Below are 19,531 nucleotides of genomic sequence, written 5' to 3' on the forward strand. Positions count from 1 at the left end.
AGCCTACTACAGTGAGATGCAGCCACGCACAGTTGTCTTGCCACACAAAATAGACCAGTAAAGGCCCACTTCAAAAATGGAAAACCATTTCGCTCATGAGTACAGCAACACGTTGTCATATGGCACAATACACTTTTGTGGGTCATATTCGACCCACGTAATCAATTAAGCGATACCAGGCCGACAATAAACACGTTTCCAATACGTACAGTTCCATTTACAACCACGAAAACCAGTATGAACCGGTTGCTATTAAAATAACGTTTTTGGACTGAAAACCTGCGGCTAGGGTAGGATTCTAGGCTAACCTGGCCGCCTCCTCTGTTCAAAGACCTTCAGGAACACTCGGAGGTGGAGAGGGCTATGGAGACATTCTCCTTGCGCCGCTTGTCGATACAGCGCAGCGAAGATACAGATTTTTTCACCAAGCTGTCACTCAATAATTTGAACGTTTTTTTGCTATTTTTATATTAGGGAGTACAACTAAAACTGAGGGGACACAAGTTTCAGCTGAGGGAGGAGCAGAGAGGTCAGGGGTTGGAGGTCAAAGTCTCACACTTTCCCATGTTGGGCTACCGAATGGCGCAGCGGTCTAAGGCACTGCATCTCAGTGCTAGAGGTGTCACTACATACACCCTGGTTTGAGTCCAGGCTGCATTACAACCGGCCATGATTGGGTGCCCTATAGGGCAGCGCACAATTGGCCCAGCGTCGTCCAGGTTTGGCCGGTGTAGGCCGTCATTGTATATAAGATTTTTTTCTGACTTGCCTAGTTAAATAAAAGGTTAAATTACATGTTTGTTTGTTTTTTCTGGATTTGGTTCAGTAAGAGTACATTCCAGATACAATATCCTTATGTCATATAGATCTGGTAGTAAGTAATCGTTGCCTGCTCATAGTTGGCTAAAATCACGATTCACACCCGATGATGTCATCAGTGTCTCCGGATGATGCCATCGGAAAAAACATATTTTCTTCTATCTTTGTAACTACAATCTGTGTAACGTTCATTCCTTCAACGATAAACGCGACTCCGACCATCCCCCCTGGTGAGACAAAACCACGACTCGTCAGTGAAGACCACTTTTTGCCAGTCCTGTCTGGTCCAGCGACGGTGGGTTTGTGCCCATAGGCGACGTTGTTGCCGGTGATGTCTGGTGAGGACCTGCCTTACAACAGGCCTACAAGCCCTCATTCAAGCCTCTCTCAGCCTATTGCGGACAGTCTGAGCACTGATGGAGGGATTGTGCATTCCCGGTGTAACTCAGGCAGTTGTTGCCATCCTGTACCTGTCCCACAGGTGTGATGTTTGGATATACCGATCCTGTGCAGGTGTTGTTACACGTGGTCTGCCACTGCGAGGACGATCAGCTGTCCGTCCTGTCTCCCTGTAGTGCTGTCTTAGGCATCACCCAGTATGGACATTGCAATTTATTGCCCTGGCCACATCTGCAGTCCTCATGCCTCCTTGCAGCATGCCTAAGGTATGTTCACACAGATGAGCATGGACCCTGGGCATCTTTCTTTTGGTGTTTTTCAGAGTCAGTAGAAAGGCCTCTTTACTGTCCTAAGTTTTCACAACTGTGACCTTAATTGCATACCGTCTGTAAGCTGTTAAGTGTCTTAACGACCGTTCCACAGGTGCATGTTCATTAATTGTTTATGGTTCATTGAACATGCATGGGAAACTTCATTGTGGCAGACCACAATGAAGATCCGTGAAGTTATTTGGATTTTTACGAATTATCTTTGAAAGACAGGGTCCTGAAAAAGGGACGTTTCTTTTTTTGCTGAGTTTATACACTAGACAGTGTCAGAGGAAGGCCCCAAAAACATTCAGAGACTCCAGTCACCCAAGTCATAGAGTTTTTCTCTGCTACCCACACGGCAAGCGGTACCGGAGCGCCAAGTCTAGTACCAAAAGGCTCATTAACAGCTTCAAGACTGCTGACCAATTAATCAAATTGCCACCAGACTATTTACATTTACAACCCCCCCTCAATTTGTTTTGTATACTGCTGCTACTCGAATAACCTGTACCCCCCGCACATTGACTGGTACCCCCTGTATATAGTCTCATTGTTATTTTATTGTGTTACTTTTTATAATTTTTTACTTTAGTTTATTTGGTAAATATTTTCTTAACTCTTTCTTGAACTACACTGTTGGTAAAGGGCTTGTAAGTAAGCATTTCACGGTGTCTACACTTGTATTCGGCGCATGTGCCAAATAAAGTTTGATTTGATGTTAGGGTGGTGCTAGAGATGACCAATTTCATGTTGAAAAAGGGTGAAGTTTCTCTTTAAACACTTCTCCAGTCATGGTAATAACCAGATATTCTGTGCAACATAGATGTGTTCCCATGTAGTGTACAGGTGTAGTTAAGTGGGACTGGGTCTGTGACCACTGCAGCTATTTTTGGCCCCAGCTGGCCAAAGTCCCAGTCTGGATGCAGGCCTGTGCTCAAGAGAGGTAATAGACCCTCAGTCAAACCTGCTTTACCTACACACACAGTCACAGATAGACTGGCATTTATTCACACTTATATCAAACATTTTGTATAACTAAACCAAGAAAGACCACAGCCCGTCATTTCAAATGGGAACAAATGAGTCATAGTGGGCAGAACAAGCAAGGTGGTGGGCAGAGCCAAGCAAGAGCTAGCGAGATCCTATTGGCATGCTCTCACAATCATTTGCATATGTATGTTAGGGACCGCCTACTCTGAAGTGCGTGTGTGCAATAACTCAATTCGCCTTTGCTCTCCTTCTAAACAACATCTTTTGGTGTGTTTTTTTTGTTGTTTTTGCAAAGGGTAAAGTCTACAAAACTTTAGTCCGCTCTGTTCGTAACAGATTCTAGTTTTGGGGAACAGAAAACTGAATTGAGATCAAATATTTCATTGATGAGAAAATGAGCAGAATGCCGACCAAAATCCATCTCGTTCCATCTTCTCCCACTGCCGGCCACGCCGAGCGGATGCTTCAAGTGTATACATCCGGTGAAATATCTGTCTCATTGTTCTATCTGTGCTTATATGTACTCACACATACATCTAACATCCATTTGTTTTATGCATACAGACGTCATGCCTATTGGCCACAGGTAAACATATACATTTTTTGTGAGTTATACTCCGGAGTTATACTCTTCTCACTAGAATTTACATTTTTACAAGGCTAAACTCTCCCTAACTAGGTCAGGCTGTGTGCGTATGTGTGTGCCCATAGACACATGCAAATAACAGAGTGTGTGTTTGTGTCAGTCCCTACTCTCTGATACCTGATAGGTCCACGGCATGAGGTCAGACACACAGCGGTAAGGTCAATGTGACGTGGTGAGGTTGGATCACAGTACACTGGGGAAAACCCCCCCACGAAGTCTCGAAAACTCACTCAGGAAACAAACACCCCCTGTAAACAATTAAAGCTGCAAAGGAAACCAGAACCCCCCCCCCCCTTTAACAGGGAAATCATAATGAGTAATAGGACACAACTGAGTGTCATTAATGTATTTAATCACCAGTTTTGTACAATGCGACTCAAACCAGAGCATACCGGACCTATTTTTTCTCCATATCCCCGGATTTCTACCTCAAGCTCTGGACATTTACACCTGGATCTCGCAGCTAGCTAGCTGCTATCCGAGTGACTATTGGCTTACGTCGGTCTCGGGGGGAAAACATCAATTATTCCGGAGCTTATCCTACTCCTCTGTTCCTCTGGTGATGTAGAGGTGAATCCAGGCCCTGCAGTGCCTAGCTCCACTCCTATTCCCCAGGCACTCTCTTTTGATGACTTCTGTAACCGTAATAGCCTTGGTTTCATGCATGTTAACATTAGAAGCCTCCTCCCTAAGTTTGTTTTATTCACTGCTTTAGTACACTCTGCCAACCCGGATGTCATAGCCGTGTTTGAATCCTGGCTTAGGAAGACCACCAAAAAACTCTGAAATCCCCATCCCTAACTACAACATTTTCAGACAAGATCTCTTCTACAGAAGAGATAGCCTGCAGAGTTCTGTCCTACTATCCAGGTCTGTACCCAAACCATTTGAACTTCTACTTTTAAAATCCCAATTCTCTCACCGTTTCCGCCTGCTATAGACCACCCTCTGCACCCAGCTGTGCTCCGGACACCATATGTGAACTAATTGCCCCCCATCTATCTTCAGAGCTAGTGCTACTAGGTGACCTAAACTGGAACATGCTTAACACCCCAGCCATCCTAGAATCTAAGCTTGATGCCCTCAATCTCACACAAATTATCAATGAACCTACTAGGAACCACCCCTAAGCCGTAAAGGGTGCCCTCTAAATACACCTTTACTGTTTTCAACCAAGATCTCAGCGATCACTGCCTCATTGCCTGCATCCTCATCTGCACCTCCTCCCAGCTGCCCACTGCACTGAGGATAGGAAACTCTGTCACCACCGATAAATCCACTATAATTGAGAATTTCAATAAACATTTTTCTATGGCTGGCCATGCTTTCCACCTGGCTACCGCTACCCCGGTCAACAGCACTGTACCCCCGACAGCAACTCGCCCAAGCCTTCCCTATTTCTCCTTCTCCCAAATCCAGTGAGCTGATGTTCTGAAAGAGCTGCAAAATCTGGACCCCTACAAATCAGCCAGACTAGACAACCTGGACCCTTTCTTTCTAAAATTATCTGCCAAAATTGTTGCAACCCCTATTACTAGCCTGTTCAACCTCTCTTTTGTGTCGTCTGAGATTCCCAAAGATTGGAAAGCAGCTGCGGTCATCCCCCTCTTCAAAGCGGGAACACTCTTGACCCAAACTGCTACAGACCTATATCTATCCTACCCTGGCTTTCTAAGGTCGTCGAAAGCCAAGTCAACAAACAGATTACCGACCATTTCGAATCCCACCGCACCTTCTCCGCTATGCAATCTGGTTTCAGAGCTGGTCATGGGTGCACCTCAGCCACGCTCAAGGTCCTAAACGATATCTTAACCGCCATCGATAAGAAACAACACGTTGCAGCCGTATTCATTGACCTGGCCAAGGCTTTCGACTCTGTCAATCACCACATCCTCATCGGCAGACTCGATAGCCTTGGTTTCCCAAATGATTGCCTCGCCTGGTTCACCAACTACTTCTCTGATAGAGTTCAGTGTGTCAAATCTGAGGTCTTGTTGTCTGGGCCTCTGGCAGGTTCTTTGGGGGTGCCACAGGGTTCAATTCTTGGGCCGACTCTCTTCTCTGTATACATAAATGATGCCGCTCTTGCTGCTGGTGAGTCTCTGATCCACCTCTATGCAGACGGCACCATTCTGTATACTTCTGGCCCTTCTTTGGACACTGTGTTAACCTGTTGAAACTCTAGGGGCGCAATTTCATTTTTGGATGAAAAAACGTTCCTGTTTTAAACAAGATATTTTGTCACAAAAAGATGCTCGACTATGCATATAATTGATAGCTTTCGAAAGAAAACACTCTGACATGTCCAGAACTGCAAAGATATTTTCTGTGCGTGCCCTAGAACGTGAGCTTCAGGCAAAACCAAGATGAGACGGAATCCAGGAAATGAGCAGGATTTTTGAGGCTCTGTTTTCCATTGTCTCCTTATATGGCTGTGAATGCGAGAGGAGTAAGTCTGTCCTTTCTGTCGTTTCCCCAAGGTGTCTGCAGCATTGTGACGTATTTGTAGGCATATCATTGGAAGATTGACCATAAGAGACCACATTTACCAGGTGTCCGCCCGGTGTCCTGCGCCGAAATTGGTGCGCAAAAGTCAGCTGCAAGTATTTTTCCATGGAATTCAGAGAAGAATACAGGCTTCCACGAACGATATATCAATGAAGAGATATGTGAAAAAACACCTTGAGGATTGATTCCAAACAATGTTTGCCATGTTTCGGTCGATATTATGGAGTTAATTCGGAAAAAGTTTGACGTTGTAGGTGACTGAATTTTCGGTTCGTTTCGGTAGCCAAATGTGATGTACAAAACGGAGCGATTTCTCCTACACACAGATGCTTTCAGGAAAAACTGCGCATTTGGTATGTAACTGAGAGTCTCCTCATTGAAAACATCCGAAGCTCTTCAAAGGTAAATTATTTTATTTATTTGGTTATCTGGTTTTTGTGAAAATGTTGCGTGCTAAATGCTACTCAAAATGCTAAGCTAGCTTAGCATACTCTTACACAAATTAGTCAATTGCTATGGTTCAAAAGCATATTTTGAAAATCTGAGATGACAGTGTTGTTAAGAAAAGGCTAAGCTTGAGAGCAGGCGCATTATTTTCATTTTATTTGCGATTTTCAGAAATCGTTAACGTTGCGTTATGCTAATGAGCCTGAGGCTTTAGTCACGATCCCGGATCCGGGATGGGGAGATTCAAGCAACCCTCCAGACAAGCTTCAATGTCATACAACTCTCCTTTCGTGACCTCCAACTGCTCTTAAATACAACAATACAATAATTGCAAGCTCTTCAACCGATCGCTGCTTGCACCTGCCCGTCCATCCAGCATCACTACTCTGGACGGTTCTGACTTAGAATATGTGGACAACTACAAATACCTAGGTATCTGGTCAGACTGTAACCTCTCCTTCCAGACTCACATCAAACATCTCCAATCCAAAGTTATGTCACGAATCTCGCCGAAGATGGTGCCTCTTCCTGTTCGGGCGGCGCTCAGCGGTCGTCGTCGCTGGCCTATTAGCTGCCATCGATTCCCTTTCCATTTGTTTCTCTTTATTGGGTTTAATTGGGTACACCTGTTTTGAGTTAGTGTTGTTTGTAGGCTATTTAACCTCCCTAGGCAACCCGACGCGCTTGCGTCCCACTTTGCCAACAATAAATGCAAATGCACTACACCAATTGCTAATAGCACTCGTTAAAACTCAAACGTTCATTAAAATTCACATACAGGGTACTCAATTCAAGCTACACTCGTTGTGAATCTAGCCAACCAGTCAGATTTGTAAAATGCTTTTCGGCGAAAGCATGAGTAGCTATTATCTGATAGCAGGCAACACGCCGAAATACCAGAAGGGGACATAAACAAAGGAATTAGCGTAGCCGGCGCTACACAAAACGCAGAAATAAAATATAAAACATTCATTACCTTTGACGAGATTCTTTGTTGGCACTCCTATATGTCCCATAAACATCACTATTGGGTATTTTCTTCGATTAAATCGGTCCATATATACCCTAAATATCGATCTATGAAAAGTGTGTGATCCAGGAAAAAACAGCGTTTTAAAACGCAACGTCATTTTTTTAAATTAAAAAAGTCGACGATAAACTTTCACAAAACACTTCGAAATACTTTTGTAATCCAACTTTAGGTATTAGTAAACGTTAATAATCTATCAAATTGATCACGGGGCGATGTGTATTCAATAGCTCCACGTCTTGAAGTCATGGTCGAAAATTTCTCCTCCAAAACATCCTGTCGGAGTCCGGAAGGAATGGGCTCTCTCTTACTCGTTTGACCAAGAAACAAAGCCCAGGCAATTGACAAGACTGGCGACATCGTGTGGAAGCTGTAGGACTTGCAATCTCAGCCCTATGAAATTTGGTTTCCCATAAACAATACATGCAAGTGGCGCATTGATACTTTTTCCAGTTTTCAGTGATCAGTTTTTCTTGCGCTTTTCGATGAAACACAGGCTCTGTTATAGTCACAGCCGTGATTTAACCAGTTTTAGAAACGTCAGAGTGTTTTCTATGCACAGATACTAATCATATGCATATACTATATTCCTGGCATGAGTAGCAGGACGCTGAAATGTTGCGCGATTTTTGTGTGGGCTTGTTCTCTGTTATTTTGGTGTTGGTGTAGAAGTGTTTTCTCATTATTTTCCGGACAGTTTTAGTCCTGTGTATTTTGGACGGGTGGTTTCATACGCCCTAGTGTTGGCATGTCCATGTCTCCGCTGTCGTTGGAATAAATAGATTCACGTACGATATTATCTGCTCTCTGCGTTTGACTCCTCCACCGCACCATTTATAGAAGTCGTAACAAGTTAAATCTAGAATTGGCTTCCTATTTCACAACAAAGCATCCTTCACGGTTCATGCTGCCAAACATACCCTCATAAAACTGACCATCCTGGGCCTCCCGGGTGGCGCAGTGGTCTAGGGCACTGCATCGCAGTGCTAGCTGTGCCACCAGAGACTCTGGGTTTGCGCCCAGGCTCTGTCGCAGCTGGCTGCAACCGGGAGGTCCGTGGGGCGACGCACAATTGGCCTAGCGTCGTCCGGGTTAGGGAGGGCTTGGCTGGGAGGGATACCCTCAACGCACACTAGCGACTCCTGTGGCGGGCCGGGCGCAGTGCATGCTAACCAGGTCGCCAGGTGCACAGTGTTTCCTCGAACACATTGGTGCGGCTGGCTTCCGGGTTGTTAAGAAGCAGTGCGGCTTGGTTGGGTTGTGTTTCAGAGGACGCATGGCTTTTGACCTTCGTCTCTCCCGAGCCCGTACGGGAGTTGTAGCGATAAGACAAGATAGTAACTACTAACAATTAGATACCACGAAATTGGGGAGAAAAGGGTGTACAAATACAAATGACCAGCCTACCGATCCTCGACTTCGGCGATGTCATTTACAAAATAGACTCCAATACCCTACTCAATAAATTGGATGCAGTGCCATTCGTTTTGTCACCAAAGCCCCATATACTACCCACTACTGCGACCTGTACGCTCTCGTTGGCTGGCCCTCGCTTCATACTCGTCGCCAAACCCACTGGCTCCAGGTCATCTACAAGACCCTGCTAGGTAAAGTCCCCCCTTATCTCAGCTCGCTGGTCACCATAGCAGCACCCACCTGTAGCACGTGCTCCAGCAGGTATACCTCTCTGGTCACCCCCAAAACCAATTCTTTCTTTGGCTGCCTCTCCTTCCAGTTCTCTGCTGCCAATGACTGGAACGAACTACAAAAATCTCTGAAACTGGAAACACTTATCTCCCTCACTAGCTTTAAGCACCGGCTGTCAGAGCAGCTCACAGATTACTGCACCTGTACATAGCCCATCTATAATTTAGCCCAAACAACTACCTCTTCTCCTACTTTATTTTTTATTTATTTTGCTCCATTATTTCTACTTTGCACATTCTTCCACTACAAATCTACCATTCCAGTGTTTTACTTGCTATATTGTATTTACTTCGCCACCATGACATTTCTTTTGTCTTTACCTCCCTTATCTCACCTCATTTGCTCACTTCGTATATAGACTTATTTTTCTACTGTATTATTGACTGTATGTTTGTTCTACTCCATGTGTAACTCTGTGTTGTTGTATGTGTCGAACTGCTTTGCTTTATCTTGGTCAGGTCGCAATTGTAAATGAGAACTTGTTCTCAACTTGCCTACCTGGTTAAATAAAGGAGAAATAAATAAATAAAAAGTACGGTCTCTGCTGCAAACCCGAACTGACACTCGAACGGTGACAGTCCAGTGGACGAGTTCGGCATTGTGTTATGTGCATGGCCTGAGTGGAGACGAAACAGCACAGGAATTTCTCCAGCTCCAAACACTCAGTTTGCCCATTAGACTGTGGGTGGAATCCCGAGGAGAGACTCACCGACACCCTCAACAGGGAGCAGAAGGCCTTCCGATATCATGCGACGAACTGGGGCCCACGATCTGAGACAATGTCATGGGGAAGTCTATGTAGTTGAAAGACATGGGTAATCATGAGATCAGTGGTCTCCTTCGTTGAGGGCAACTTGGGTAAGGCGATGAAATGGGCTGCCTTGGAGAACCGATCATCGACCACCAGGATAGTGGTAAGCCCTTGGGATGGAGGTAACCCTGTGATAAAGTCTATGGACAGGTAGGACCAGGGCCGGCTGGGGATGGGCAGAGGTTGGAGCAACCCAGCCCGTCGCTGTCATGAGGACTTGCTTTGGGCACAGGCCGCAACAAAGGATCTCACATCCTCAATCATGTTGAGCCACCAGAATCTCTGCCTCAGGAACTCCAGTGTCTGATTAACCCCTGGATGCCCAGTTAATTTAGAGGAGTGTCCCCACTGTAGCACTCGAACGGGCTGATCGCAGAACATAAAGTCTGTTAGTGGGACCCCCACCGGGGTCAGGTTCTCGGGTCTGGGCTTGTCGTACAGTGGTCTCAATACTATATATCACATGGGCCACATTGCTGGAGTTGGGGATGATGGGCTTGGAGTCCCTCTCCTCGTTAGAGACATTGTGTTGGCGGGACAGGGCGTCTGATTTCTGATTCTTCGATCCCGGTTTTTTATTTTTTTATTTCACCTTTATTTAACCAGGTAGGCTAGTTGAGAACAAGTTCTCATTTGCAACTGCGACCTGGCCAAGATAAAGCATAGCAGTGTGAACAGACAACACAGAGTTACACATGGAGTAAACAATTAACAAGTCAATAACACAGTAGAAAAAAAGGGGAGTGTATATACATTGTGTGCAAAAGGCATGAGGAGGTAGGCAAATAATTACAATTTTGCAGATTAACACTGGGGTGATAAATGATCAGATGGTCATGTACAGGTAGAGATATTGGTGTGCAAAAGAGCAGAAAAGTAAATAAATAAAAACAGTATGGGGATGAGGTGGGTGAAAATGGGTGGGCTATTTACCAATAGACTATGTACAGCTGCAGCGATCGGTTAGCTGCTCAGATAGCAGATGTTTGAAGTTGGTGAGGGAGATAAAAGTCTCCAACTTCAGGGATTTTTGCAATTCGTTCCAGTCACAGGCAGCAGAGTATTGGAATGAAAGGTGGCCAAATGAGGTGTTGGCTTTAGGGATGATCAGTGAGATACACCTGCTGGACCGCATGCTACGGATGGGTGTTGCCATCGTGACCAGTGAACTGAGATAAGGCGGAGCTTTACCTAGCATGGACTTGTAGATGACCTGGAGCCAGTGGGTCTGGCGACGAATATGTAGCGGTGATAGTCTATTGTGAAATTGAACCTGTTAAAAAACAGAGCCCACCTAGACTGGTGAGCGTTCAACCTCTTGGCTTCTTGAATGGAGACCAGGTTCTTATGGTCCGTTCAGATCACGAAAGGATGAGGTGCCCCCTCCAACCACTGTCTCCACCCCTCAAGGGTCCACTTAACTGCCAAGAGCTTCCTGTTGCCTACATCGTAGTTGCGTACCGCTGGCGAGAACCCCTTGGAGAGAAAGGCGCTCTGGTGTCCGAGGCGTCCACCACTACCACAAAGGGACGAGTAGGATCATATATGAACAAGGATAGGTCCGGAGATGAAACGTCCCCTGAGTTCCATGAATGCTCTGTCAGCCTCGGAAGTCCAGCAAAAACAGGTCTGGGACTTGCGGGTCAGGACCATGAGAGGCGCTTCCACCGCACCAAAGTTGCATAAAAAATGTCTGGAAAAATTGGCAAACCTGAGGAACCACTGGACCTGCTTGAGTGAGGTGGGACGGAGCCAGTCGTTGACTGCCTAAACCTTTACGGGGTCCATTTGGATGCCTTCCGTAGAGAAAATGTGACCCAGGAAGGAAACTTGGGAGACATGGAACTCACACTTCTCTATCTTGACATATAGTTGACTTTGCAGGAGGCGTCTCAGCACTTGGTGGACGTGCAGTATGTGATCTGGAAGGGTTTTGGTGGCGATCAAGATGTCATCGAGGTAAACAAAGTTGAACCGATTCAATACATCCCTAAAATGCTTGAAAGACTGCCGGTAAATTCAATAATCCGAAGGGCATGACTAAATACTCATAGTGACCACTAGGGGTGTTAAAGGCAGTTTTCCACTCATCTCTTTCCCTGATTCATCAGATTGTAAGCATTGCGGAGGTCCAGTTTGGTGAAGAATTGGGCCCCTTTTGCCAACTCCAAGGAGGCGGACATCAGAGGTAGGGGGTAACGATTCGTGATCGTAATCCGGTTCAGCCCGCTGTAATCAATGCAAGGACGCAGGCCTCCATCCTTCTTACCCACGCTGGATGTAGAAGGGCGAATGAAACCTGCCTCCAGCGACTCCCGGATGTAATTGTCCATGACCAGGAGAATAGTGAGATATGTAGTGCTAGACAGGGGTACCCTAGGATAAGGGGGTTCTCGTGAGCTGTGATCAAAAGGAAACTAAAAGTCTCTGAGTGATTCACCCGAACCTGCAGTAGAATGTGCTTGGTCTGATATTCCACCAAGCCAGAGACAATGGGGCATCCATCAAGGGCTTGAATCTGCAGAGGGATGGGACATTTCACGCAGGGGATTTGTATTTTGTAAAAGTCTTGATCAATGAAATTCTCTGTGGCCCCGGAGTCCACGAAGGCTTGAATCTGGTGCTGACGGTTGTCCCAGTGGGGGGTTGCGGGTAGTGACAGACAGTGACTGGGTAACTGGGAGGTATCTGCACAGGTTGTCAGGGTCTCCCCTTGTCCCGGCGAGCATTGGCATTTCCCGTCAGCTATGGGCATGTAGCTTGGAGATGGCTGAGACCTCCGCAGTAGAGGCAGCAGCCTTCGAGAATGCGCCTGTCACGCTCCTGTGGGCTCAGACGTGTGCGTCCCAGCTGCATGGGCTCGTCAATGCCGAGTTCGGTGGGCTTGGGGTTCTCATGGAAACCGGGATACTGGGGTGGTGTCATAAAGGCGTTGTCTCACGAGTTCTCGGAGGCGGTTGTCGATCCTGATTTCCAGCGTTATCGGTACTCGAGGTCCTCCCCCAGATCCTAAGTGGCCAGTTCATCTTTGATGGAGTTAGACAAATTCTGGTGGAAAGCGGTGACCAAGGCCTCCGTATTCCACCCACTCATGGTCTGACCCCTTGGCGGATGTTGAACAGTCAGCTGGCCGGTTCTCGTCCGCCAACTGGGTAGTCGAAGGCTAATATGGAGTTCCAGGATGGTGGCTGCTGTTCCCACACTGCCGTTGCCTACGCAAGGGGTCTTGACCGAGAGTAGAGAGATGATGTAGGCGATCATGGCCCGATCGGTGTGGAACGAGGAGGACTGTAGCTCGAACACCAGGGAACAATGAGGGAGGAACCCCTGGCATTTTCCTGGGTGGCCGACATACCGCTCGGGGGCTGGGATCTTGGGTTCCAGGTGCAGGTTCCCTGGAGGAACTACGGCGACGCCTGTAAGACTGGGCGTTGAGACTTGAGCATAGGCTCCTCCTGGGTTGAGGTTGGACTGTTGTTGGAGGGAGTTGGTAAGTGGCCAGAGGCTCCTTGGGGTTACAACATTCTTGATCTGGGTGACAGTCAACTCAGGGGTCACTACTCTACTCACCACTCAGATCTTTTCTCATCTTTTTCTCTCCTTTATTCTCCTCTTCACCAATCCCTTATTCCTCTCCCTCCTCAGGGCAGTTAGTTCTTTCCACTAAACTAAAACTCCCTACTACATTGCACAGTTCGGGCTTGATCTGATTTATCTTTAGGGGAACTGGCAAATGTGCGCACTGAGCTCCCCCCCCCAAAAAAACTAAATGGAATTCAAATAATTGAAACCAACAATAATGATAAATAACTAACATTTCGGTTATTCGCTCAGCAATACATTACAGACAGATCTGTGTGTTTTTTTTGCTAACTTAGAATAGTCTACATTCAGAGTATTTCCACAATTGATTATGCAACTCATGAAATAATTCAATTTCTCTTGGATCCGTTACAACCGTCTGTCAAAGTCTTCATTCCACCAGTCTGTCATGTTAAGGGAGGGGGGAGCATATATTCTATATGTTTTATAGAAAGTCAACACATTCAGGGATTATAGCGGAATTGGCATATAAACCACTCAGCACCGCTTCCTTCCAGAAACCAGAATGATGTGGTCGCCGTGATGGTGGTGATGACGAGTCAGTCATGTGGTTAACCTCACTCTCAGTAGTAGGATCCCACAGAGGGTTTATATTGCCGTCCTCGTCCGTTTTGTTGCTCTCTGAGCTCAGATGAAAGTGAGGAGGAAAGCAGCTGCATACTTAAAAAAGAAAAACATCCTTTCTTGCTTTGATATGTATTTTTAGTTTTTGTCGACATTTGACGTTGTTGATGCAACCTTGAAGTTCCGCACGGAGAGTGTGTGCAGTACTTCAGTCTTTAAGAAATGATTGTTAAACGTTAAACTCTCTCTCTCCCCTGTCTTCCCCTTCCTCTTGTCTTTCTCTTTCTACCACCTCTCTCTCTCTCCCCCAAAGCAGCGATGGCTCCTTCTCTGGCCCAGGCCTATCGTAGGCGCTGGTGGATGGCGGTGACTGCGGTCATAGAGAACCTGCTGTTCTCTGCTGTGCTGCTGGGCTGGGGATCGCTACTCATCATGCTCAAGAACGAGGGCTTCTACTCACACCTCTGCATAGGTACGTCCCCGTCCATGGGTAACACTCACACAGGGATGCCGTATACTTCAGAGTTGGGGTCATTTCCATACTAAGGGATGCCGTATACCTCAGGGTTTGGGTCATTTCCATACTAAGGGATGCCGTATACTTCAGGGTTGGGGTCATTTCCATACTAAGGGATGCCGTATACTTCAGGGTTGGGGTCATTTCCATACTAATAGATGCCGTATACTTCAGGGTTGGGGTCATTTCCATACTAAGGGATGCCGTATACTTCAGGGTTGGGGTCATTTCCATACTAATAGATGCCGTATACCTCAGGGTTGGGGTCATTTCCATACTAAGGGATGCCGTATACTTCAGGGTTGGGGTCATTTCCATACTAAGGGATGCCGTATACTTCAGGGTTGGGGTCATTTCCATACTAAGGGATGCCGTATATACTTCAGGGTTCAATTCCATTTAAATTCCAGTCAATTCAGAAAATAGACCAAATGCCAATTCAAAATGTTTCTCATTGAAAAGCACAGAAGAGAACTTCAGAGTACTTTCCAAACTGTCTGGAATTGAAATGGAATTGACCCCAGGTATACATAAACCTATGCATAGATACTGTGGGGTGAATCCTAACGACCACTGATATCAACGCATGACTAAGTGAAAATTCAACTCCAGTGGAACTTGGGATTTGCCCCTGTATACGTCCAAAGAGATATATATGTCTATAGCACATGTGGTTTCAAGGTGTCTTGTATAGTTCTCAACTCCCTTCTCTCTCGTCCCCTTCCTTACCCTTCTCCTGCCCCCCCCCCCTCTTTCTCCACCTCCCTACCTTTCTCCCCTCGCTCTTTCTCTCTCTCTCTCTCCACCTCCTTACCCTTCTCCTTCTCCCCCCTCTCTTTCTTCACCTCTCTCCACCCCCCCCCCCCTCCCAGACAACGAGACAGTGTTCAGTAACATCAGTTCGTGGGACAGTGGTATCTGGCATAGCTGCGTGGACCAGGAAGAGATGTTGAATCTGGGCTTTACCATTGGCTCCTTCCTGCTGAGTGCAGCCACTCTGCCGCTAGGTATCCTGATGGACAAGTACGGGCCCCGCCCTCTCCGCCTCCTCGGCAGGTAAAAGATGGGACACATCATCATCGTCATTGCCGTCATCATTATAGTAATAGTAAATCATCAGCGATTAACACTGTGATTGTCATTGTCACCATTATAACTTTTTAAACAATCGTCATGACCATAGTCATTATCTTCACAACCATCGTCATCATCATCATTATCTTCCATCAGTCAGTGTCATCATCAACTCTCTCTCTCTTGCAGTGCGTGTTTTGCTTTCTCTTGTGCCATGATAGCTGGAGCTGCCTATAACCCCGAAGGTAAGGATCCTAAGCCGCTGTAAGTCACTGTAAAAGAACACTAAATGGACAGAAACATCACATTGAACACATCTGCTGATTACATTACACTGCACACATAGATCTCACTTAACGGTCTCCTCCTTCCTCCTCCCTTTCCTCCTCCAGTACTCTCGGCCCTCATTTTCATCGCAGTCTCCTTCAACGGCTTCGGAGGAATCTGCCTCACCTTCACCTCCCTCACGGTAAGGCACGCGCGCACACACACACACACACACACACACACACACACACACACACACACACACACACACACACACACACACACACACACATCCTTCTCCTCTACATGGACACAACAAGGACATATCCAAAGTTCCCAGAACACACCAGCGGCTGGTGGGAGGAGCTATAGGAGGACAGGCTCATTGTAATGGCTGGAATGGAATTAATGGAACGGTATGAAACATATGGAAACCACGTTTGTCTCCATTACATTCATTTCATTCCAGCCATTATAATGAGCCCCTCCTCCCATAGCTCCTCCCACCACTCATGACCAAAACCTCCCTTCACCTGAAAGGTTTCTTACCGCGTGCTGTGGCCCATAGAGACTAAAGGACTGCACTCTATGCTGCACCCCGCTTTAAGCCATCTCTGAACTGTACACAAAATAACTGCACTATACTGCATTTGCACTCCGTTCATGTTTCTGCATGTAGATACATTCATACTGATACTGTAAATGTGTACATCCACTGTATATCAGCAGAATACCCACTGCATATCAACCGTATACCCACTGTATATCAACAATATACCCACTGCATATCAACAACATACCCACTGTATATCAGCAATATACCCACTGTATGTCTACAATATACCCAGTGTATATCAACAATATACCCACTGTATATCAACATTATACCCACTGTATATCAACCGTATACCCACTGTATATCAACATTATACCCACTGTATATCAACATTATACCCACTGTATATCAACAATATACCCACTGTATATCAACATTATACCCACTGTATATCAACATTATACCCACTGTATGCCAACCGTATACCCACTGTATATCAACATTATACCCACTGTATATCAACATTATACCCACTGTATGCCAACCGTATACCCACTGTATATCAACAATATACCCACTGTATATCAACATTATACCCACTGTATATCAAAAATATACCCACTGTATATCAACATTATACCCACTCTATATCAACAATATACCCACTGTATATCAACATTATACCCACTGTATATCAACATTATACCCAATGTATGCCAACCGTATACCCACTGTATGCCAACCGTATACCCACTGTATATCAACATTATACCCACTGTATATCAACATTATACCCACTGTATATCAACATTATACCCACTGTATATCAACATTATACCCACCGTATATCAACATTATACCCATCGTATATCAACATTATACCCACTGTATATCAACATTATACCCACCGTATATCAACATTATACCCACTGTATATCAACATTATACCCACCGTATATCAACATTATACCCACTGTATGCCAACCGTATACCCACTGTATGCCAACCGTATACCCACTGTATATCAACATTATACCCACTGTATATCAACATTATACCCACTGTATATCAACAATATACCCACCGTATATCAACATTATACCCACTGCATATCAACCGTATACCCACTGTATATCAACAATATACACACTGCATATCAACAACATACCCGCTGTATGTCAACAATATACCCACTAAATATCAACAACATACCCACTGTATATCAGCAATATACCCACTGTATGTCTACAATATACCCAGTGTATATCAACAATATACCCACTGTATATCAACAATATACACACTGTATATCAACATTATACCCACTGTATATCAACCGTATACCCACTATATATCAACATTATACCCACTGTATATCGACATTATACCCACTGTATATCAACATTATACCCACTGTATATCAACATTATACCCACTGTATATCAACATTATACCCACTGTATATCAGCAATATACCCACTGTATGTCTACAATATACCCACTGTATATGAACAATATACCCACTGCATATCAACATTATACCCACTGTATATCAACATTATACCCACCGTATATCAACATTATACCCACTGTATATCAACATTATACCCACTGTATATCAACATTATACCCACCGTATATCAACATTATACCCACTGTATGCCAACCGTATACCCACTGTATATCAACATTATACCCACTGTATATCAACATTATACCCACTGTATATCAACAATATACCCATCGTATATCAACATTATACCCACTGTATATCAACATTATACCCACTGTATATCAACATTATACCCACTGTATATCAACAATATACCCACTCCATATCAACAATATACCCACTGTATATCAACATTATACCCACCGTATATCAACATTATACCCACTGTATATCAACATTATACCCACCGTATATCAACATTATACCCATCGTATATCAACATTATACCCACTGTATATCAACATTATACCCACCGTATATCAACATTATACCCACTGTATATCAACATTATACCCACCGTATATCAACATTATACCCACTGTATGCCAACCGTATACCCACTGTATGCCAACCGTATACCCACTGTATATCAACATTATACCCACTGTATATCAACATTATACCCACTGTATATCAACAATATACCCACCGTATATCAACATTATACCCACTGCATATCAACCGTATACCCACTGTATATCAACAATATACACACTGCATATCAACAACATACCCGCTGTATGTCAACAATATACCCACTAAATATCAACAACATACCCACTGTATATCAGCAATATACCCACTGTATGTCTACAATATACCCAGTGTATATCAACAATATACCCACTGTATATCAACAATATACACACTGTATATCAACATTATACCCACTGTATATCAACCGTATACCCACTATATATCAACATTATACCCACTGTATATCGACATTATACCCACTGTATATCAACATTATACCCACTGTATATCAACATTATACCCACTGTATATCAACATTATACCCACTGTATATCAGCAATATACCCACTGTATGTCTACAATATACCCACTGTATATGAACAATATACCCGCTGCATATCAACATTATACCCACTGTATATCAACATTATACCCACCGTATATCAACATTATACCCACTGTATATCAACATTATACCCACTGTATATCAACATTATACCCACCGTATATCAACATTATACCCACTGTATGCCAACCGTATACCCACTGTATATCAACATTATACCCACTGTATATCAACATTATACCCACTGTATATCAACAATATACCCATCGTATATCAACATTATACCCACTGTATATCAACATTATACCCACTGTATATCAACAATATACCCACTGTATATCAACAATATACCCACTCCATATCAACAATATACCCACTGTATATCAACATTATACCCACCGTATATCAACATTATACCCACTGTATATCAACATTATACCCACTGTATATCAACATTATACCCACTGTATATCAACAATATACCCACTGTATATCAACAATATACCCACCGTATACCCACCGTATATCAACATTATACCCACTGTATATCAACATTATACCCACTGTATATAAACATTATACCCACTGTATATCAACATTATACCCACTGTATATAAACAATATACCCACTGTATGCCAACAATATACCCACCGTATACCCACTGTATATTTGTATATCTGCTCATTCTCTTATAGCTCTATGCTCACTCTGCCTAGTTGTATATAA

At 44.5% G+C, this 19,531-nt stretch overlaps 1 protein-coding gene across 2 annotated transcripts in view; it reads left to right on the forward strand.

Annotated features, from left to right (window-relative positions):
- LOC135507762 (large neutral amino acids transporter small subunit 3-like) overlaps nt 1–19,531 on the forward strand; it is a 50,999-nt gene that overhangs the window by 2,989 nt on the left and 28,479 nt on the right. Inside the window, exons 2-5 of one of the 2 annotated variants that reach the window (XM_064927392.1) lie at nt 14,149–14,307; nt 15,225–15,408; nt 15,616–15,671; nt 15,819–15,895. In XM_064927392.1, the coding sequence (XP_064783464.1) occupies nt 14,154–14,307; nt 15,225–15,408; nt 15,616–15,671; nt 15,819–15,895 (471 nt within the window). In that variant the 5' untranslated portion in view covers nt 14,149–14,153. The remainder of the gene's footprint in view (nt 1–14,148; nt 14,308–15,224; nt 15,409–15,615; nt 15,672–15,818; nt 15,896–19,531) is intronic. The other variant, XM_064927391.1, reaches the window with a different exon arrangement.

The sequence above is a fragment of the Oncorhynchus masou genome, chromosome 21 (genome assembly GCF_036934945.1).
Source record: "Oncorhynchus masou masou isolate Uvic2021 chromosome 21, UVic_Omas_1.1, whole genome shotgun sequence".
NCBI classification, from domain to species: Eukaryota; Metazoa; Chordata; class Actinopteri; order Salmoniformes; family Salmonidae; genus Oncorhynchus; species Oncorhynchus masou.